Genomic DNA, 23,646 nt, shown 5'->3' on the forward strand with positions numbered 1-23,646 from the left:
GGTTACTCGGTCTGCTGAAGGCCCACGGTCAAGGCACATATGAGAAAGCAATCAATGAACAATTAAAGTGTCACAACGAAAAACTGATGATTGATGCTTCTCATCTTTGTGCATTCCTTTCTGTCTGTCCCTATCTATCCCTCTCTCTCTCTCTGTCTCTGTAAAAAAAAATCTACAAAAATATATTATAAAACAAAAAAACCCCAATAGTTTAATAACAGCAATATCTTTTTATAACCCACTCAGAAATCACAAAGGAGGCATTAAACAGAGTTGATGAAAAAATACTTTGCGTTTGTTACATTTTCTCAATCAGACAAGTCCTTCTGAGTTATTTTTCCCTTTACCAGGTTGTGAATCAGTTCTTGTTTTTTAAATAAATGTAGTCTTCATGAACTAGGAAATACAGTTACCTAGATTCTCCAATTCACTGTGCTATCTAAAATGTTGAGTTTCAAAACTGATTTCCTAGTGAATAACCAATTTTAGTTCTCAAATTTACATAAATTTCCAATTACAATTTCAAAAGACAGTTTAAGTCAGTGAAAACGTGAGGGGAAATAATTACGTACACAATTCAGATCCTCTCCATTTAAAATAAAAATTTTCTAAGCTCTTTATTCAACTGATTATACAGTTCAACATTCATCCTTTTAGAAGACAGTATATAGTACTTACTGTGGTCAAGGGATTTGGGGTCGGTATGGGAAGCAAGCCTGCACCAGGCATCAGACTTGTCATAGTTGGAGCAGGCGCCAATAAAGAGAGGGCTTTGGATTCCTCTGGGATTTTACCTGCAGAGGCAAGTTCCAAACATTACAGAAAGCAGAAACACCACACAAACTTTACACTATGATTTTACAATTCCCCTTGCACTTAAAAAATAATAATAATAAATGAATCTATCTATCAGATCCGTACAAAGAAATAAATTAGAACTTAAGTCTTTCCTTTTATCCTGCTCTACTAGGAAAAATAAAAGTGAGCAAAACTTCAAAGACTAACAATCTCATTAATGGAATATTATTTTAAAAATTGAATAATGTAGACAATTATTTAACACTTTGAGCTATGGGTCACCTGTACTGGAAACTTAATGTTCATGAACCAAACGATATCAAGCATGGACGCTTTCCCAGGACGGTGTTTTCGCGGTGATCGAAAGTTGTGTTACACATGACAACCGTTCGTGTTGGCTGCATCACTAATAGCACACAGAACATCAGATACAGAAAAGAAGAACATTTTTTAAAGTTTAATCCCCAGAAATGGCAAATAACCAAATAAGTCAAAAAAAAGAAAAAGAAAAAACAAATATGTGCGAATTGAAATTTGCTCCCTGAGTGTCCCTATCCGGTTATTGAAACTACCTACTTGTGATGCAAACAATTTTGATAATCCTTCCAATAAATTCCATTTAAATTCAAGTAGACAGAAAATAAACTAAAATCTACTACATGTAATCAGTTTCAATTTAAAAAGAAGCCTACACCTACTCAGTTAATATGGCACATCACTAACAAAGTCAGAAGTGCCCAAAAGAATCCAGTCCAAAGAATATGCACTGGGAAACTGTTAACATTTTTTTGAATAAGTGATAAAAAAAGTTCCCTAGTCTCAGAAAACCTTTTAAACCATTGACTTTTAGAACCAATTTATGTATACTTATCTGAAGAATAGCTGATGCCTAAATGTGTTGCTTATAAATATTTTAATTGCCTAATAATAATGACAATAACACTGAAATATCTTAGATGCTGGGAAAAATATTCTTATGACTGAAAAGTTTATTCTGAAATAAGTACATCAATTTTCCATAATTAATTACTGAATTCTGATCAGTTTTGATAAGAATGCAACTTCCATGCATTTTTCTTGGTCCTCTCTTACACACACATCCCCAAATTATTTCTAAAAATGATGACTATACAGAGCTATCTTAGAAGAACTCCTCATAATTAGTTGCCTACGCATTTCCACTATAAATTCTCCAAAAGTAATTTAAAACACAGTATACAAAGTCATGCTAAATTGAAAACACATGGAGTAAATTTTCAACATCACCATGCTAGGTTTTAGTAATAAAAAACTCTAAGACAACCAGATTCGCAGAGATAAACCTCTAAACAATATTATCTAAACATATCTCTAAACATGAATGAAATGCAAAATGCATTTTAAAGCTTTCTTTAAATAATGTTTACACCTTATTTATATAAACAAAAAAATTACATTTTATTAGCTTTAACAAATGCTTTTCTAAGCTCTGCAACATCTAAGTCTATATTACTTCAACTACTAACTTCAAAAACAAAGTTATTTTATTATTTCAGTGTAAATTCTGCATAAGCACAGATTTTTAAACATGCATAAAGATAAGTAAAAGGTAGGTAGGCCTTATTGAAAACATTAAATAACAATTTTATATTTATTTTATATTTATTAGTTACTACTAGTATTAACACATAAATCTGTATACTCACAAATATACTATACTATTTATAACGCTATCAGACCTGTTTTGTTATAAATAGAATATATTATTTAATGTTTGTAAAACCTGAACACATCTTGATAAATCAACTGAGGTCCTAAGGTACAAACCCTGTGTTTTGCTACCCTAATTTATGCACCTAAAAAACAAATTAAAAGTTTCAATCTAGTGAAGTCCAAATTTAATACTGCCAATTAAATAAGCCAAATTACCCATACAAGAGAGTGTAGAAAGACTACACAAACAAAAAGGATATTCAACACAGGCCAAACGTTGAATACCTAATATTATAAAGACTTTTCACTTTTGGCTTAAAAACAAAAAAGCATCAGTAGATTGTCTGACCCTCAAATGCTTTTCACAGTAGTAAAAAAACTACTATAAAGTCTAACTCTAAGCACACTATTTTTTCTTTTTCTACTACTAAAGATACCTAAAAAAAAGTTCCACTACTTAATTTCCAAGATAAAATTTTATCAAATTTACCCTCTAAATACTATCAGAATATATAAAAGTATAAAACAAATATATGTTTAGCACTTTCCCCAAATTATATTCAGTGACAACTGAGAGAACAATGTTTCTCACAGTGTTAAAGTACTAGTCCTAATCTGAGAACCCATTAGGAAGCTAGTAACCTCTGAGTATTTTTCAACAAAAAACTGAAGCAGAGAAATAAACACAAGTAAGCATTCAACAGTTTCTCAAATATCCATTCTCCTCTTAGGCAACTAAAGCCTTTATAAGTCAAGGAAATGTTACTTTCTACAATGAATAACTATCACAAAAGTAAAAGTCTCTCTCTGCCTCATCTACCCCCAGATTGTTATTACTTATTTTCCCTGATACTGCATGCCTAAAATTTTAGGGGGAAGGTTTTGTAAGAGATGTAAACTCGGGAGAAAAACTGCAAACACGTTGCACTGAGATCAGAAAATGTTCTTAATAATCTTATCAGTGTTGCAAGGGCAGAATGTACCTGATTAATCTACAAACACCAATTAAGATTTCCACTGAGCCTCCTAACACTATCTAACTTACTGTGAAAATTCATTTTATCTTAAGGTTGAACTCTGCTGGTCATTTCCCCATATACATATTTTGCAATGCAATGTTATGAACCCTTAATGGAATACCATTTACAAAGAACTGGAAAACCAGCATACAAGTTAAAGTGAAAAAGATTTAACAAAACAAAAACAAAAAAGGGACAAAATAAAGAAAAAGAAATGAAATTAAAGTAAAACAATAAAAAACAGAGACAGGGCGTCCATCTTCTGCGGTTCAGACTCCGATCTCATTTCCCCAATGAAGGTTTCACTTGACGGCAGGTTTAGTGGCATGGCAAACAATGCCTAACTCAGGCAAGTGTCAGGCAAGTGTAACAGGTCTGCCTTGGCCAGTCTAGTCATCTAATAATGCACAAATATCACATAGAGAAAACATACAAAACCAAATTAATAGTCAAAATCCATCTACCAGAAAATGTGGACATAAAGTTATGACTGATGATTAGGCTGACATCCTTTTATGTCTAACCTTATCTTTTTCTAAGTGTTAACATTTATAAAAATAAATCTGAGATGCACACAACAACAAAAAGAGGTCATATTTGGACAAGTATAATGAAAGTATATTTTATTTTGAAATGGCATGTTTTATTGACAATAGCTAGTGCTTAATATATATAAAACTACTACACATCAAACATTACTTATACAATTTAGGATATTGTCAGAATACTGTATTTTTTTAAATAATAGCAAATTGAAAGAATCTGAAGAACTTTTCTTAAAATTTTTTCTATGGTTTTCTCATTCCTTTCATAATGTTGTTCCTCTAACATCAAGGAAAGACTACAATCAGTAAAGTATACAGAGCACTGCTTACAGCACCACAGTATACTTGTCTTATAGAACTTACTCCACTGGAACGCTTTCCTTTGGTTCAGTTCAAACTCGCTTTGCTAATTTTTTGGTACAGTACATAATACATTATTACTTTGCATGCAGTGCATAATCAAACCATTATGCCCTCACTATGACATTCTTTAGGTTCTATAAATCCATCTCTGTTGTATTTAGTTTAATAAAAATTGTATATGAATATTTTTCTAATACCAATTATTTTATAAGTAAGTGTTCTGAAATACACTTAACCTATACTTATAGTTAAATTGCAATAAAAATATTTAAATTTTCATGGTCAAAAATTGTGAAACTCTGCCTCTGACATTAAAAATATTCATAAATTAGTAAAATGTGAATTTATTCATCTCTAATGAGTAAAACAAAAAAAAAAAGGAACCTCAAGGTGTCCATAACCATGAACATTTATGACAAATCACAGCCAGGGCTTCTCAAATACTATATAAAAAAAAAATTACGGAACTATAGTGGTTCCAACAAAACAACTGATGAAATTCTTCCTTATTAAGTAATGAGCCAACATAATACAAGAGCCTGTGCTGCTGCTGGCATATTTTTCTAAAATAATACTCTTGCTAAATAGACCTCTACCTGTTTTTTTCCCCATGCGGTTTACATGGTGTGAAATTGGTATGAACTTGATTTGTAGAACGAAACCATTACCAGCTCTTTTCTCACCTTGCTCTCCAAATTTGGGCTTACTGTCCCCTGACAGATCAGCAGATAAGAACAGATTCATCAAATAATTAACTTTAATCCATTTTTATTCTCCATACTCCACTCTAACTCCCAGGCATGGGAAAAATACTAATTTATCTGAAAAAATCCAGAATGTTCTAATCTGGGACTTCAAAAATAACAGAATGATACTTGCTATATCTGACTAAATGTTTCTGACATCTCAGAATAGAATTCTGAAATAAGCATAAAAACTTGAAAGTACTACAAACTGTTTATTTTACATTAAGTTACTTTAACGTTAGCCTGGATTGTAAGAGGTTTTAAAACAATACATATGAAAGTACATTAAATTGTTCCAGGTGTAAAGTTCCCACCACCCACCACTGAAAATACACTTTAAAGACATTTAAATTATAGAAACCCAATTCTCAAATCCATGAACACATGCATGCCATAGTCAGTGCTCGGAATAAAAATTAATTACACACCAGGAGTGTCAAATTCAGCACAGCTTATTAAATGAGTGACTCTGTAAATAGAAGTTACTAAAAAATAAATATTAGTAATAATTAGCTCTTAAAGCAGGTTAAGTCATAAAATTTAATGAATAATTTTTAAGGCCTTAGCCTTGTTCACATCTTCAACAACTATTTCTTTGATGGAGGAAATTTGCTTTATATGACTTTTCTTCAATTACACCTCCTCCCCAAGAAAATGCCAGAAGAGAAAAGTAAATTCCAGTTGCATAGCAAACAATTACACGAAACAAGATATAATGGTCTCAATAATAAGGTAAATTAACTTAACAGGGTATTTTAAAGTTTCAATTATGAATTTTTTTCTTATAACTATAAATATCAGAACCTCAATCTGGCAAGATGTGTACATTTTTTATTTATGTAATATCATTAATATTGTACACAGAGACAAGCACTTACTTACAAAATTAAAATAATTTCCCCAACTACCCTAATATTTTTTAATTTCAGAAACCTTTTTTTACCACTTGTAAAATGACTACAGAAAGCCAGGATAAACCTGAGAAACCAAGTAATATATACATTTTTTAAATGTTTAGCTATTTTTCAAACTTACATTAAGTAACAAAGGAACCATTTTAATATATTTGATTAGTAAAAATTATTTTCTTCTCCAAATTTCATTCTCATACACATACACAACAAGACATACATACACTCATGCCATACTACTATCTACTTGCCAATTTCTAAAAATGCCAAAGGTAGTTAACGGACAGGACGGAGATTAAAAATAATAGAAAAAAAAAACATGTGAAATACCAACCTTCTGCACAAGGAACAACTATCAGAGCTCTGTCAATAAAAACCGTGTTAGTTAGATGCTGGGCCACGCCAACACTTGATGGATCACGAAACTTAACATAACATACTTTGGAAGAAAAAGCAAGGGGTGCGTTGCTGCAAGATAAAAAAAAGAAAAAACAATTAGATGAATAAACGGTTGATTTTGTCACTTTCGTTACAATTTTTTCTTAGATCTTTATATAATCTTACATAATCAAGAATTACGAAGTTTTGGTACTAAAAACCATTAAGACATGAAATAGCAAAACTTAATAGTGATTTGTCTGCAAAGCCTGATGACAATCTAGGCAAGCCTTTAGCCTTATTTGTAAAAATTTTTAATTTAAATTTTAAAACTTTCAATTCTTGGCCCTGGCCGGTTGGCTCAGCGGTAGAGCGTCGGCCTAGCGTGCGGAGGACCCGGGTTCGATTCCCGGCCAGGGCACATAGAAGCGCCCATTTGCTTCTCCACCCCTCCACCGCGCCTTCCTCTGTCTCTCTCTTCCCCTCCCGCAGGCAAGGCTCCATTGGAGCAAAGATGGCCCGGGCACTGGGGATGGCTCTGTGGCCTCTGCCCCAGGCGCTAGAGTGGCTCTGGTCGCAACATGGCGACACCCAGGATGGGCAGAGCGTCGCCCCCTGGTGGGCGTGCCGGGTGGATCCCGGTCGGGCGCATGCGGGAGTCTGACTGTCTCTCCCTGTTTCCAGCTTCAGAAAAATGCAAAAAAAAAAACAAAAAACAAAAAAAAAAAAAAACTTTCAATTCTTAATTTGAACAAAATGTGAAAACAGCTGCTCAACCCAAATTGTTGAACCAGAGTACAAATAGGCAAAATCCCTTTTAAAAGCCCCAATCCTCAAGACTTAAAATTTTGTAACCACTTTCAAGCCTTCCCTGGCTAATTTAAATCTCTAAAAACTTTTAGAAACAATGAAATAACACAGAATTAAAATTAAGGTCTTTTGCATATACTGTGCTAGTAGACTGCAGCACTGTGTGATTTTCCAGACAAAAGATTTCACACACAAAATAATTTTACATACTATACGCCAAAGAGTAAAGATTCTTACAAATCCTTCTATTACAGATTCATTTCAATCTAGGCAGGCCTACAGTAAAGAGGAACCAGACACGCCTGACCAGGTGGTGGCACAGTGGATAGAGCGTCGGACTGGGATGCGGAAGGACCCAGGTTCGAGACCCCGAGGTCGCCAGCTTAAGCGCGGGCTCATCTGGCTTGAGCAAAGAGCTCACCAGCTTAGACCCAAGGTCGCTGGCTCCAGCAGGGGGTTACTTGGTCTGCTGAAGGCCCGCGGTCAAGGCACATGTGAGAAAGCAATCAATGAACAACTAAGAAGTCGCAAAGCGCAACGAGAAACTGATGATTGATGCTTCTCATCTCTCTCCGTTCCTGTCTGTCTGTCCCTGTCTATCTCTGCCTCTGTAAAAAAAAAAAAAAAAAAAAAAGAGGAACCAGACACAGCACAGATAAAAGCAATTTCTCTACAATGTGAATCCATCTTGTTAGAATACAAAATATACTATCCTCGTGGATGACCATTTTGACAACTTGTCCATAATTATTTTCAATCAAAGTCTTTAATTATCTTTAGCAAGGAAAAACAGACCCAAACAAAATATATACCTAGAATATAAAATAAATGTGGAATACTTGAAAACACTGAAGCTTTTCATACTAAAAAAGATCATTTGAAAATGTCATATACGCTTTGTACAATAATAGTAATTTAGTTCAAAACAAGTTAAGAAAGTTGACCATAATTCCAGATCAGTAAATGGCAAAGATGAAACTTAAAGTCTAACCATTTAATTCTAAATTTCAAGTACCTTTTACCATTCAACTAATCAAGAATTTTAAAACAATCTTAATGTACTACTGGGAGGGTTTTCCTTTTATTTGGTGCAGATTTCACATTTCTATCATCTTTTGTTGCTTTCCTGTGACAGGTCAAAAGTGCACCATGACTTTACGGACACACTGTATTTCAGTGGGTTTCAACCGCCAGTCTGCCAAAATTTTCATACAGGTCCGCAGAAGAGTTAATCACCTGACACTGTATGAAAATTATAAAGTCTATAACTATTGGGTCTGTAATCTTCATACAACATCAACAGTCTGCAGACTGGAGGTTGAAAACAAATGTATTATTTAGTTAGTAATTTCACAAATATTCATCATTTTTCATTTTTTTAATTTTAATATTTAGAAACTGGCAGGAAGGGAAAAAGTTGCGTCACTTTAATTATTTCACTGACTGTTTCTCATATGTGCCTTGACTGGGGGGAGGCGCTCAGGCCAAGCCAGTGACCCCTCACTCAAGTCAGCGACCTTGAGGGAGGTCAAGACAGCAACATTTGGCATCAAGCCAGCAACCTTGGAGTCATATCAGTGATACCACCACGCTTAAGCCAGCGACCTCAGGGTTTCAAACCTGAGACCTCAGCATACCAGGCTGATGCTCTAACCACTGCGCAACACATGTTAGGCAAATATTCATCATTTTTTAAATTAAAAAATCTTTCACATATAGCAGCAAATCCATCTTGATAATGGTTAAATATACATACATATGAATACTACTAATCAAAAACTGTGATAAGAGGCCCTGGCCGGTTGGCTCAGTGGTAGAGCATCAGCCTGGTGTGCAAGAGTCCAGGGTTCGATTCCCAGCCAGGGCACACAGGAGAAGCGCCCATCTGCTTCTCCACCCCTCCCCCTCTCCTTTCTCTCTGTCTCTCTCTTCCCCTCCCACAGCCAAGGCTCCATTGGAGCAAAAAGTTGGCCAGGGCGCTGAGGATGGCTCCATGGCCTCTGCCTCAGGCATTAGAATGGCTCTGGTTGCAACAGAGCAATGGCCCAGATGGGCAGAGCATCGCCCACTGGTGGGTGTGCCAGGTGGATCCCTGTCGGGCGCATGCGGGAGTCTGTCTGACTGCCTCCCCGTTTCCAACTTCAGAAAAATACAAAAAAAAGATTTAAAAAAAAGATTTTAAAAAAACTGTGATAAGATATATTTGCATTTAGAACTTGAAACATTAATATTATTAAAATAACTAAGCTAATTAAAGTTGCAAAAATAAAAATAAAGCTCTACCTCTCTCACCCTACCCAACTCAACTCATTTCATCCATTCCTAATGTCGTCCAATTCAGGCTCAGGCTAGCCCACTCTAACCCTCCCCACACTCACCATCTAAGTCAATCACCTCATGTGTTTGTCACTGAGGTAAATACATTCATATCCAAACTTAACTCACCTCTACATTACCATGTCTCCAATGCAGGCCTCTCCTAGCTCCATACTCCCAGATCCAAGTACCTGCCTAGAATATTAAACCTTGATAGTCACCAGGCCTAACCTTAACTTATTAAGTCTTTTTTTTTTTTTTTTTTGTATTTTTCTGAAGTTGGAAACGGAGGCAGTCAGATTCCCGCATGCGCCCAACAGGGATCCACCGGCATGCCCACCAGGGGGTGATGCTCTGCCCATCCAGGGCGTTGCTCTGTTGCAACCAGAGCCATTCTAGCGCCTGAGGCAGAGGCCAAGGAGCCATCCCCAGTGCCCGGGCCATCTTTGCTCCAATAGAGCCTTAGCTGCGGGAGGGGTAGAGAGAGACAGAGAGGAAGGAGAGGGGGAGGGGTGGAGAAGCAGATGGGCGCTTCTCCTGTGTGCCCTGGCCGGGAATTGAACCCGGGACTCCTGCACGCCAGGCCGATGCTCTACCACTGAGCCAACTGGCCAGGGCCAACTTATTAAGTCTTAAAATTCATCATTCCCCTTCTTTACCAGTCCTGTCCGTTGTTCTATATATCTCACTTAAAAATACCACCATCTTGCCTGACCAGGCAGTGGCGCAGTGGATAGAGTGTTGGACTGCGATGCAGAAGGACTCAGGTTTGAGACCTTAAGGTCGCTAGCTTGAGCACGGGCTCATCTGGTTTGAGCAAAAAGCTCACCAGCTTGGATCCAAGGTTGCTGGCTCGAGCAAGGGGTTACTTGGTCTGCTAAAGGCCCGCGGTCAAGGCACATACGAGAAAGCAATCAATGAACAACTAAGGTGTTACAACGAAAAACTGATGATTGATGCTTCTCATCTCTCTCCCTTCCTGTCTGTCTATCCCTCTCTCTGACTCTGTTAAAAAACAAAACAAAACAAAAAAAACAACCCACCATATCACCCAAATCAGAAATCTGGTAGTCACTAATGTTAGTACCATCACTACTGTTCAGCAAGTATTTCCAAATCTCCTTATGGCTACATGGTAAAATTCCATTTCTTTGTTCCTTGAAGTGTAGCCATGCAATTTGCTTTGACCAATTAAATTCGAGCAACTTCTGTGTCACTATGCAGAAACTCTAAATGTCACTGCTCAACTCTTGCTCTGCCACAGTGACCTGCAATATTGGAGATGGGGCTGCCACAGCAGCTTCATCCAGAGTGAGTGACAACAATGAGTCGAGTTCCCTACCCTACCAGTTTAGTATAAGTATTCATCTTTTCTTAATCAAACTCCTGAGATTTGGGGTTTGTTTTCCTCCTTGACGCCTCCTTCTTCCTCATACAATAGTTCATTAAATCTTGTGAAGACTGTCCCCCACCCCCAACTATGTGTGACATTAATTCAGGCCCTCATCATTTTTTCATCTGTATTACTACAATGGCTCCTAACCAATCACACTACCTCCAATCTCAACTCCTTATTAATAGTCTTCCACTAAAGCTGCCAAAGTGATCTTTCTAAACCCTATATTTCATCATGTCACTCCACTGTTTAAACTTCCTCAGACTCTCTGTTCTTCCTTTATCATCTAACTCAGTGGTAGTCAACCTGGTCCCTACCACCCTCTAGTAGGCGTTCCAGCTATCATGGTGGGAGGTAGCGGAGCAACCAAAATATAAATAAAAAGATAGATTTAACTATAGTAAGTTGTTTTATAAAGATTTATTCTGCCAAACTTAGTGAAAATACGACATAAAGTACTTGGTAATTATTATATGCTTTAACTTGCTGTAACTCTGCTTTATAAATTTTATAAAGTAAAGTTACCTCCCTACTTTATAAATCACCATTACTGTGGAACAGGAGGGCGGTTAGAAAATTTTACTACTAACAGAGATACAAAAGTGGGCGGTAAGTATAAAAAGGTTGACTACCCCTGATCTAGATACACCCAAAAATCCAAGCATAAAAATACTTGTGGTTCCCAGATCATATCAAGAACATCTGGACCACCTTTGTACATGTTCCATTTGTTTATCATGTTTTCTGTAACTCCCTTTTTGAATGGTAATTTCACTCTTCTTCAAGCTCAAGTTTCCTGGAAAACCATTTTAGGTACCCATCCTATGTCAGGGGTCGGGAACCTTTTTGGCTGAGAGAGCCATGAATGCCACATATTTTAAAATGCAATTCCGTGAGAGCCATACAACGACCCGTGTATGTTTCGCATTATCCAATAAAAATTTGGTGTTGTCCCGAAGGATTGGCTCCAGCCACCCGCAACCATGAACATGAGCAGTAGGAAATGAATGGACTGTAATACATGAGAATGTTTTATATTTTTAACATTTTTTTTATTAAAGATTTGTCTGCAAGCCAGATGTAGCCATCAAAAGAGCCACATCTGGCTTGTGAGCCATAGGTTCCCGACCCCTGCTATATGTGCTACCAAAACACTCTACATACTTTCAGGACAGGCCTATCGTTTCTTATGTGAAACTCTCAACAGTTGATTAGTCATAACTTATTAGCCACATGATACCAGGTTGCCCACAGGCAACCTATAATTTGGGTGGCTTGACCAAGTGAACTGGGAACAATTAGATTCTCTTTCTTTTGCCTGGAAAGTTACTTATAGTCAGGGCTTTGGTCAGATGCCAGATGAGTAGAGAATAGGTCTGTAAAGAAAATGAGCAGATACACAGACACAGAGTTGACAAAAACCTCTAAGAAGGGGCTTTATACCTTGGATGTTGAAAACCTTTCTGGTGCCCAGTCCCAGGTCCCATAAGGATTGGCTGTACTATAGTCTATTCTTCAACTTAGTGAAATCACCATCTTTTTAATGTCTCTTCTTGAGTTAGGCTGCGCGCATAGCAGTGTTTGTGTCTTTTGCAACCAAAAACATCTATGAGTTCAATGAGCTATTAAAGCCCGAGCAACTGCAAGAAGTATACTCTTTTCAGCACTGAAATCAAGAATCCGACAAGCAACCACTGAAACTATAATACATTTCCTAAACTGACAGATCCTTTTGTGAAAGAATGAAAATCTAAATAATCACTTTTGAAAACTAAAACACATTTCCAGTCCTGGCCAGATATCTCAGCTGGTTAGAGCAAAAAGCAAAGGTTGCTGGTTCAATCCGCACATCCAGGAATGGATCAATGTTTCTCTCTCTCTTTTTTTTTGTATTTTTCTGAAGTTGGAAACGAGGAGGCAGTCAGACAGACTCCTGCATGCGCCCGACTGGATCCACCCAGCATGCCAACCAGGGGGCGATGCTCTGCCCATCTGGGGCATCGCTCTGTTGCAACCAGAGCCATTCCTGAGGCAGAGGCCATGGAGCTATCCTCAGTGCCCGGGCCAACTTTGCTCCAATGGAGCCTTGGCTGTGGGAGGGGAAGAGAGAGACAGAGAGGAAGGAGAGGGGGAGGGGTAGAGAAGCAGATGGGCGCTTCTCCTGTGTGCCCTGGCCAGGAATCGAACCCGGGACTCCTGCACGCCAGGCCGACACTCTACCACTGAGCCAACTGGCCAGGGTCTCTCTCTCTTAATCAAGTGAGAGGCAGGGAGGCAGAGAGACAGACTCCTGCATGTACCCCAACCTGTATTCACCTGGCAGCCCCTGTCACGGGCTCATGTTCTGTTCATCTGGGACCCCCACTCCATTGCTTGGCAACCAAGCTATTTTAGAGCCTGAGGACAGGCCATGGATCCATCCTCAAGGCCTGGGGCCAACTTGCTCATTCGAGCCATGGCTGCAGGAGAGGAAGAAAGGGGGAGGGAGGGGTGCAGAAGCAAATGGTAGCTTCTCCTGTGTGCCCTGACCAGGAATCAAACCCAGGAATTCCACACACTGGACCGACATTCTACTGCTGACCCAACTGGCCAAGGCCTCCCTTCCTCTCTCTATAATCAGTAAAAAATAAAAATAAAAAAACATTTCCAAACCCTGTTTGAAACCCATGTCATTTCAAATTTAATACAGGTATAGAAAATGTAAGCTTGGTTAGTAAAGCAACATGTTAAGATATGTCACCAAAATTTGAGAAGCCCAGGACCGATTTTAAAAATTCTGGTCAGTTCTGAATAGCATTATCATAGGAACATGGATAGTAGACTGGCTACACCATTGCTTTAAGTTATTTTCTTCATCTTTAACTCCAATTATCTTTCTTTAAAAAGAATAAAAATCAACTTATACTTACTCATACAAATGTAAAAACATGTGCTTTTCACAGGAGGTAGTAAACTATTTTATTTTCATCACTAGAGGCTAAAGTATGGCACAGAAGCAAGCACAAATACAAATAATTAGTATCTTGGTAAACAAATGTATATTTATTTATTTATAAATGTTTCTAAATCTTATATTTAAAGCTTTATCTCTAGTACAGGGGTCGGGAACCTTTCTGGCTGAGAGAGCCATGAACGCCACACATTTTAAAATGTAATTCCGTGTGTCATAAATATGTTTAACACTAAATACAAGTAAATGTGTGCATTTTATGTAAGACCAACACTTTTAAAGTACAGTAAGTCTCTAAATTCTTTTTAATAACATTGTTATGCTATTGCTAACCAATGATGAATAAAGTACTTCTTACCATTAATGTGAGTTTTGGTGCTGCATGGTTTTGCTGATAGCTTTGTAGTCTGGTTGATAGGTGGTGAGAGTAAGCTTCATGCAAGCACTGAGACTTCCATCAGTTAAACGTGATTGTAGGTTGGTCTTAAAAGTTCTTTAGATGTGAGAAAGACTGCTCACATGCATACGTAGAGCCAAACATTGTCAGTACAGCAATACTCACACGCTGCAGTGTGTGGTATGTGACGGGAAGTGTGTTCCAAGTTTTGACAATCAGCTGGTCCGCAGGTTGAAATTTTTTAATTTCTCCCCACTTGTGTGTGCTCACCAACTCTGCTTGCTGTTGTGCACGTCTTTCCAAATCGTCATTCAGTTACTTGATTTTATTCACCCACATATCTGAGGCCTTCAGGTCAGCAGCTGGTAGCTCGAAATCTCTGACAGAGACACTGGGGATGTAACTCAGGTCAGTGCTGTCCACTGCACACTTGTGTGGATGGGTGATGAACTTAAAAAGACGAGTGCGCTCATGAAATTCTCCAAAGTGTGCTTTGAATGACTGCAGGAGATTAGATGTGAAGCCTGCTAGCTGCTGGAGATCAAGATGTTGAGCAGGGTCACTTGCTGTGCATGCATCATTAAACTTTCCCAATTTTTCAAAGTGTAGTAAACGACCTGTTTCAATGTCGGCAATGCAGAGTTCCAGCTTGTTTTCAAATGCAAACACTTCTTGTTGAAGGGATAAAACTGTACTTCCAACGCCTTGCATTTTCACATTAAGCTGGTTCAGACGTTCACTCATGTCCACGAGATAGTAGAACTTCAGGAGCAACTCAGTGTTAGCTAACTCAGGATGCCCTACGTTTTTCATTTCAAGAAAAGTCCGGATTTTGCTCAGACAAGCCGTGAAATGGCTGAGCACCTTCCCTCTTGACAACCAACGCACATTGCTGTGCAGAAGCAGACCAGGATAATTATTCCCAACTTCATTCAGCAGTGTTTTAAACTGGCGATCATCTAAAGCTCGGGCAACAATAAAGTCGACCACCCCAATGATCAGCGACATCACCTCACCAAGCTGCTCGCCATACATCTGAGCACAAAGCACCTCCTGATGTAGGATGTAGTGAAAACTAAGGATGGGTCTCTTTTCATGTTCACGAAGAAGTGCTACGAATCCTCTGTTTTTCCCCACCATGCACGGAACACCATCAGTACACACCGAAATAAGTTTATCCATCGGTAGATTTTTTCTTTAGCGAATTCAGTGAAAGACCTGAATAAATGCTCCCCTCCTGTTGTCTCTCTCATAGGCAAAACAGCAGGACTTTCCTCACGTAGTGTGTCACCGACAGCATACCTTGCAATCATGCTGAACTGGGATAAATGGCTTATGTCTATTGACTCATCCAAAGAGAGAGAAAAGAATGGTGCTGCATTTATGTCCTTCACTTGTGTTGCCTCAATTTCATTTGCCATCATGATGGTACGATCGATCATGAACAATTCTTGCCAACAGAGGCATGTCTTTTATTCATTTGATTATCTTGTCTTTATCCAAAAAGTCGTCGAAAAGTTCATTGGCAACATCAAGCATGAATGTTTTGCCATATTCCCCATCTGTGAATGGCTTTCCGTTTCTCACAATTGCTAAAGCACCAGCAAAACTAGCCAAATTCCAGTCACCTTGTTGGGTCTAAACACGGAGTTGCTACTGACTAGCTTGCACTCTGCACAGTAGCTCTTGACATGCTTTCTTCCTGCTGTCCTCCTCTGGATATTTCGATGCAAATGTAGTATGGCGTGTGTTGAAGTGCCGTGTTATATTTGACCATTTCGTCGATGCAATTTTATCATTGCATATTAGACACACTGCAGAACCTGCTCTCTCCACAAAGATGAATTCCTCTGTCCATTCTTGCTAAAAAGTACAATACTCCTCATCTTTTTTCTTTAGCCATCTTCTTCATCAAAAGTGTTTCTGCAATTAGCTACCTGACTACTTGATTAAAAGGAGGGAAGTTTACTTCCTGACCTCACAACGACCTGTGTACATTATGCATTATCCAATAAAAATTTGTTGTCCCAGAGGACAGCTGTGATTGGCTCCAGCCACCCGCAACCATGAACATGAGCGGTAGGAAATGGATTGTAATACATGAGAATGTTTTATATTTTTAACGTTATTTTTTTATTAAAGATTTGTTTGCTAGCCAGATGCAGTCATCAAAAGAGCCACATCTGGCTTGCGAGCCATAGGTTCCCGATCCCTGCTCTGGTATATCTAAGCTATTAAGTAGATTTAATTTTTATTAATAGGATAATTTATAACATAATTTGACCTACAGTTTTAATTTTTAAAAGGGAGTTATGGCCCTGGCCCGTTGGCTCAGCAATAGAGCACCGGCCTGGCATGTGGAAGTCCCAGGTTCGATACCTGGGCCAGGGCACACAGCAGAAGCACCCATCTGCTTCTCCACCCTTCCCCCTCTCCTTTCTCTCCATTTCTCTCTTCCCCTCTTGTAGCCAAGGCTCCACTGGAGCAAAGTTGGCCCGGGGGCTGATATGGCTCCATGGCCTCCGCCTCAGGTGCTAGAATAGCTCCAGTTGCAATGGAGCAAAGGCCCAGAAGGGCAGGGCATCAGCTCTCTGATGGGCATGCCAGGTGGATCCTGGTTGGGCGCATGCAGGAGTCTGTCTCTCTGCCTCCTCACTTCTCACTTCAGAAAAATACCAAAAAAGGGGGTGGGGGGATATATAGTCCATTTTGTCTAAATGTCTGCCTCTAAAGAAAGTAGCAGTATCCAAGTAGCAGATTTTACTTTAACCTCATTTGCTGAATTGCTTGGTTTCTTAAAAAAGAAAACTTTCTACAACTGATTTTTTAAATCAGAACTTGAGAGTTTAATGCAGAAATCACAGAACCAACTCTCTGAGCATCATTTAAATTTCCTGAGCCCTAACTGGTTATTTGGTTTTTCATTTAAAACGGTGATAACACTGCACAATTTTTTTAAAGTTAATGTAGTAATAATATATCTAATATTTTATTATATTACTACATACCCGTTGAGAAGCTATCACAAAGTATATAATCCAAAACATGGACAAAGTATACAGTTTCATGTCTGAAAACACTGACACAGAAACTATAACAAGGTTTCTCAACAGGGCTCCAGTGGTACTCTATATGGCACAATTCTTCCTTGTGTAAGACTTTCTGATATGAATGACTGATACCCAATAAATGCCAAAAGGCCCTCCAATCACTGTTGACAATCAAAACTATCCATTTTACAATGAACAGGCAGTAGCACAGTGGATAGAGCATTGACCTGATACTGAGGACCCAGGGGTTAAACCCTGAGGTTTCCAGCTTAAGCGCAGGGTAGCTGACTTAAGTGTGGGATCATAGACATGATCCCATGGTCACTGGCTTGAAGCCCAAGGTCACTGGCTTGAACAAGGGGTCACTGGCTCAGCTGCAGGCCACTCACCACCCCATCAAGGCACAGTTGATGAACAACTAAAGTGCTGCAAGAAGTTGATGCTTTTCATGTCTCTCCCTATCTGTCTCTCTTTCCTATCCCACCCCACCCCACCCCACCCCCACACTAAGAAAAAAAAAACACCTATACATTTCAAATGCTTGCTTCTACCTAAAATCCACTGACTTACACACATCAAAAACAAAAAATCAGCCACTATGACTCCAAAGATAGAACTTCAAAAACACACACACACACACTTAGGACAAATCAATCTGTAAATATTACTATAAATAAAATATGAAAAATGCTTATTATAGCCCTGGCCGGTTGGCTCAGTGGTAGAGCGTCGGCCTGGCGTGCAGAAGTCCCGGGATCAATTCCCCGCCAGGGCACACAGGAGAAGCGCCCATCTGCTTCTCCACCCCTCCCCCTCTCCTTCCTCTCTGTCTCTCTCTTCCCCTCTCGCAGTCGAGGCTCCATTGGAGCAAAGATGGCCCGGGCGCTGGGGATGGCTCCTTGGCCTCTGCCCCAGGCGCTAGAGTGGCTCTGGTCACGGCAGAGCAACGCCCTGAAGGGGCAGAGCATCGCCCCCTGGTGGGCAGAGCTTCACCCCTGGTGGGCGTGCCGCGTGGATCCCGGTCGGGCGCATGCGGGAGTCTGTCTGACTGTCTCTCCCCGTTTCCAGCTTCAGAAAAATACCAAAAAAAAAAAATGCTTACTATAGATCGAGTGTAAAAATTTACAATTATGTTGTATAAATCCTTTAATCACATATCAAAATAAACACATAAAAAGGACTTATGGAATACAGATGGACATGGAAAGATTTTGATAGTACTTCTGAAGACCAGCGAAGTGAAGAAAACCCCAGCAAGCAAACTAATCAACAGGTTACCCTGGCGGTATAGCTAGATGGTTAGAAAGTCATCCCAAAGGTTCGATTCCCTTGGTCAAGGCACATACAGGAACAGATCTTTGTTTCTGTTTCTCTTTCTTTCTTTTTTTCTTTCTCTCTCTCACTCTCTCCTTCTCTCTCTTTCTATCCTTCCCTCCCTTACCTCTCTCTTTTAAAAATCAATAAATTTATAAAACAATTATTAATTTTAAAAAATCAAAAGTGTTGATATTAGAAATGGTGTTACAAATCAGGATAGGATTACCTTTTGAAGAAGGCACAGTGGAATTTCTAGGGTATAGACAATTCTGAGCTGGATGCTGGTTACACAGGTAAGTCACTGTAGGTAAGTGCACTTATCCATGCACTTTTCTGTCTGTACACTATATATACCTCAATAAAAAAGCATGCTGCCAAGAATTTCACATTCATTAAAAAAAATGTATTTCCAAATTTAAAACAAGTTAATTTCTACTCAGCTTCCAAGAATTAATAATAAAATACTGTTTCTGCAACTGTGCAAAACTGTTTTCAATACAACTAATACTACTGCATTTTTATCAATTTCAGTCCAAATTTGCAAAAATATCTCCACACTGACCAGATTATGATAACCTCATTACAGAGCAGAAAATATATTGTTAGTAAAGAATGTCAATATTTTTGAAAAAGAGGAGTAAGGGATGGCACAAAAACTGGGTAAGGATTTAGCCTGGCCTATATATGTTATATTTGTGCTACAATTTTGTAAAACATACTATAGTTTGTGACTCACTCACTCCATATAAATGTACCGTGTTTAAGAGTTTTTTATTCCTTTTCTTTTTTTTTTTTTTCAGAGACAGAGAGCGAGTCAGAGAGAGGGGTAGACAGGGACAGACAGGAATGGAGAGATGAGAAGCATCAATCATTAGTTTTTCTTTGCGCATTGCGACACCTTAGTTGTTCACTGATTGCTTTCTCATGTGACTTGACCACGGGCAGTCAGCAGACTGAGTGACCCCTTGCTTGAGCCAGTGACCTTGGGTCCAAGCTGGTGAGCTCTGCTCAAATCAGATGAGCCCACGCTCAAGCTGGCAACCTCGGGGTTTCGAACCTGGGTCCTCTGCATTCCAGTCCAACGCTCTATCCACTGCCTCACCGCCTGGTCAGGCAAGAGTTTTCTATTCTCTTTGATTTTTGAACTGCAAGCAATTAACATTTGATTTCAAAAAACAGTTCATTACTAACTGTCATTAGTACTGGCAGCATGTAGCCACCCAAACCCAGATTTCAACTATGTAGCGGTAGTACTTTGGCAATGAAGACTATCTGTGTTTTATCTCTACCTGTAAGACACCTTATTACCACTTTATTTTATTTTTATTTTTTTATTTTTATTTTTTTTATATATTTTTTACAGAGACCCAGAGAGAGTCAGAGAGAAGAAAAGATACAGACAGACAGGAACAAAGAGAGATGAGAAGCATCAATCATCAGTTTTTCATTGCAACACCTTAGTTGTTCATTGAATGCTTTATCATATGTGCCTTGACCGCGGGCCTTCAGCAGACTGAGTAACCCCTTGCTCGAGCCAGCGATCTCGGGTCCAAGCTGGTGAGCTTTGCTCAAACCAGATGAGCCTGCACTCAAGCTGGCAACTTCAGGGGTCTCGAACCTGGGTCCTCCACATCCCAGTTCGACGCTTTATCCACTGTGCCACTGCCTGGTCTGGCCTTATTACCACTTTAAAAGCAAGGTTAGTTTACAAAGGTTTATGTACAAAGTATTTTATTGCTTGATTCCAATTGATACAGCACTCCTCCAAGCACTCTGAATTATTAAGAAAAGTTTTGAGTACTTAAATGAAGACAACAGAAAGCATTTTCACAAGTTAAATAAGATGTTCAAAATTATCAATGCCATGGCTAATCAACAGAAGATGTATGTGCATACCTTATGAAGTAAAATGTATCACCTGAATCTACTTATGTAGAAACAATCTACACAAACCCAGACTAAGAGTCATTCTACAAAACAAACCACAAGACACAATATCAATTTCATGAGAGACTTTTCAAAAAGGTGACTGGCTATTCTAGATTAAAGGAGATAACAGAATGAATGGGTGGTCTCTGATTATATTCCAGATCAAAAAATATATATATATATTACCAGCATATCTGGGGAAATTTAAATATAAACATTTTATACCAGCCCCGGCCTGTTGGCTCAGGGGTAGTGTGTCAGCCTGGCATGCAGGAGTCCCGGGTTCGATTCCCGCCCAGGGCACACAGGAGGGGGGCCCATCTGCTTCTCCACCCCTTCCCCTCCCCCTCTCCTTCCTCTCTGTCTCTCTCTTCCCCTCCCAAAGCCAAGGCTCCATTGGAGCAAAGTTGGCCCGGGTGCTGAGGATGGCTCTATGGCCTCTGCCTCAGGCGCTAGAATGGCTCTGGTTGCAACAGAGCAATGGCCCAGATGGGCAGAGCAACGCCCCCTGATGGGCTGCCGCATGGATCCCTGTCGGGCGCATGCGGGAGTCTGACTGCCTCCCCGTTTCCAACTTCAGAAAAATACCAAAAAAAAAAAAAATTATATACTACTTTATCATTGTTAAATTTCTCAGAAATGTTAATAGTATTGCAATATAGTAGGAGAATGTACTTTTCTTTTTTCTTAATTTCCATTGACTTGAGGGAGATGGAAGAACAGGGGAGAGTGGAAGAGGGGGAGAGGGGGAGGGTGAAAGAAGAACAAATTCGTTTTTCCATTTCGTTGTTCCATTCATTGATTGCTTCTCTTACGTGACCTGACTGGAAATCGAACCTGCGACTTCAGAGTCTGGGACGACCTCTGTCTACTGAACCAACTGGACAGCGAAAATGTACTTTTCTTAAGAGATACATACTTAAGTATTCAGGGGTGAGTAGTTTTGGTGTCTACAACTACGTACCTTCAAAAGGATGGGAAGAAGGGTAAGCAGAGGTGGAGATGGGAAGGGAGAGACAAGAGAGAGAAAAAAACCGGAAAACAATGAACGCAAGTGAAGGGAAAAGGGGTGTTCTTTCAACTTTCCTGTATGCATGCATTACTTCAAGGAGTAGAAGCCAAAAATTTAAAGAGCAAAGTTTAAAATATCCATATACCAACTTTTATCAATATCTATGCAGTAACAATGCGATATACTCAGACAGAAAACTGAAGATTTACACCCACTGCAATTAAGTAAACCAAAAAGTCAAATACAAATTAAAAAACAACAACAACAAAAAAAAAAACCTTGGGCAGCTCCTCTCCCTTTTATCAAGGGCTTTCAATACAGTAAACAAAATATTGAGGATTTTACGATTCTAAGCTCTTTCTTAAAAGGTAAGTTTACGCGTGTAAGAATTTGAACAATGCGCAAACCCTTTACAAATTGTGTGGGTAGATAGCACTGTACGAGGGAAATCTTCAAAATCCGCTACTTAGGAAGTGTCCGCGACCTGTGAATGCCAGGCAATGTCTGAACTTTTAGAAGTCTACAGCAGAGATAATGCTGCACCAATTAATACTTTTTCTGAAAAGTTTAGGGCAATGTGACCTTCCAGGAGGAAATTTTAATGTTGCCCAAAAGGGTGAAGAGACTTGATCGTTGAACATGGGTAGGTTCGGTTAAATGAATCAAAAATGATGCTAAATTTGTGTGCACCGCCCTGACAACAAACCCAGCCCTGATTCCTTCCTAAATCCAGGCCTCCTGGTCCGCAGCAGCGGCCTGACACCAGGCCCTAGGCACGGGGAGCGTCTCCCGCGCAGCCTCTGCGAGCTCCACTCCCCACCAGGCGTCCGTCGGGAGGACTGTTCGCGGCCCACCTGCGGCCATCTTAAATTCGGGAAAAAAAGGGGAGGGGGCCTCGGCGGCGAGCATTGAGACCGGGAAGCAGGAAAAAGGCCACCTTTGTAAGGGCTCCGTGCAGAGGTTACATCCTCAAAGTCTAATAAGAGGGGTGGGACGGAGGGGCCGCGGCCCCGGAGCCCGGATGAAACGTGGGCACCAAGGTAAGCCCGCGCGGTCACGTGACAGGCACCGCGAGCCCCCGTCCGCCCTCTCCCCGCGCCGGGTCCCCAGGTCTCGATGGCGCCCGCGCCCCTCCCCCAGCCGAGCTCAAGCACTTACTCCGGGGGATAGAGCCGCAGCTCCTCGATTTCTCCTACGAAGGAAAAAAGCGTCCGCATCTGCTCACTGGTCACCGCCGACGACAGATTGGTCACCTGAATCACCGCCGTAGGGGTGAGGCTGAAGCCTAAGCCCAAACTGAAGCCGGCGGCGCTGTTCATCCCGCTCCCGTTGCCGCTCCCTCTGGTTCCCCAACGTCTACGACGCGTCAGCGACCGAGCCGGGAAAGCCGAGCACGCGCGGCCGGGAGCGCGCTCCCGCTGACGAATTCACGGCAGCGGGCAGGTCTAGCCGCCCAGTTCCCAACTCTCCTGCTCCCAGGGCTGCGCGCGCCGGCCGGAAGCGTCGCTCCGGCAACCCCGCGGAGGTCGCGAGACTGCGGCCCTAGGCTTACTTGTTTATGTGGCCGTTGTTTCTCTTGCTGCTCTTTCTCTTCTCTAAAGTTTTAGTGGATTTTCTTTTAAACCTGGCTGCAAATCGGTCAAATTTTTGTGCTCTTATAAACGTGGGAGACCCAGTTCTTTCCGGTCTTTGGGTAGGCCTGAGGGACGAAAAGACCTGGCCTGCTGGTGCGAGGTTAGGAATTACTGACTCCCTGGCATCACATAAATATTTGACCAAATATAACGCATCATTATAATAGGCAGTTCCCCTCTCCTCAACTGTTTAAAAAATTAGCCGGTGTAATAATTGTGAAAAAACTTGAGGAATTTTAATACAGAAGTAATAAGATGAAGGCTATGTGGTCGTTGTTTATAACTCGTTACTTATTCTCTCATTCTGCAGATATTAATATATATTGTTTTACACACCAGGCCCTTAGACAAGGGCACATAAAAGACAGTTACAGACGGTCCAT

At 40.1% G+C, this 23,646-nt stretch overlaps 1 protein-coding gene across 3 annotated transcripts in view; it reads right to left on the bottom strand.

The window, feature by feature from the left end:
- Nucleotides 1-23,061, bottom strand: part of SREK1 (splicing regulatory glutamic acid and lysine rich protein 1) — a 64,136-nt gene extending 41,075 nt beyond the window's left edge. The window contains exons 1-3 of one of the 3 annotated variants that reach the window (XM_066242078.1): nt 22,788-23,061; nt 6,409-6,542; nt 679-794 (exon numbers count right to left, since the gene is read on the bottom strand). In XM_066242078.1, coding sequence (XP_066098175.1) covers nt 679-794; nt 6,409-6,542; nt 22,788-22,948 — 411 coding nt within the window. In that variant the 5' untranslated portion in view covers nt 22,949-23,061. Of the gene's footprint in view, nt 1-678; nt 795-1,080; nt 1,205-6,408; nt 6,543-22,787 lie in introns of those variants that run through there. The other 2 variants (XM_066242069.1, XM_066242084.1) reach the window with 2 other exon arrangements.
- Nucleotides 23,062-23,646: the final 585 nt, after the last annotated feature.

This window comes from Saccopteryx bilineata, chromosome 1 (assembly GCF_036850765.1).
Source record: "Saccopteryx bilineata isolate mSacBil1 chromosome 1, mSacBil1_pri_phased_curated, whole genome shotgun sequence".
NCBI classification, from domain to species: Eukaryota; Metazoa; Chordata; class Mammalia; order Chiroptera; family Emballonuridae; genus Saccopteryx; species Saccopteryx bilineata.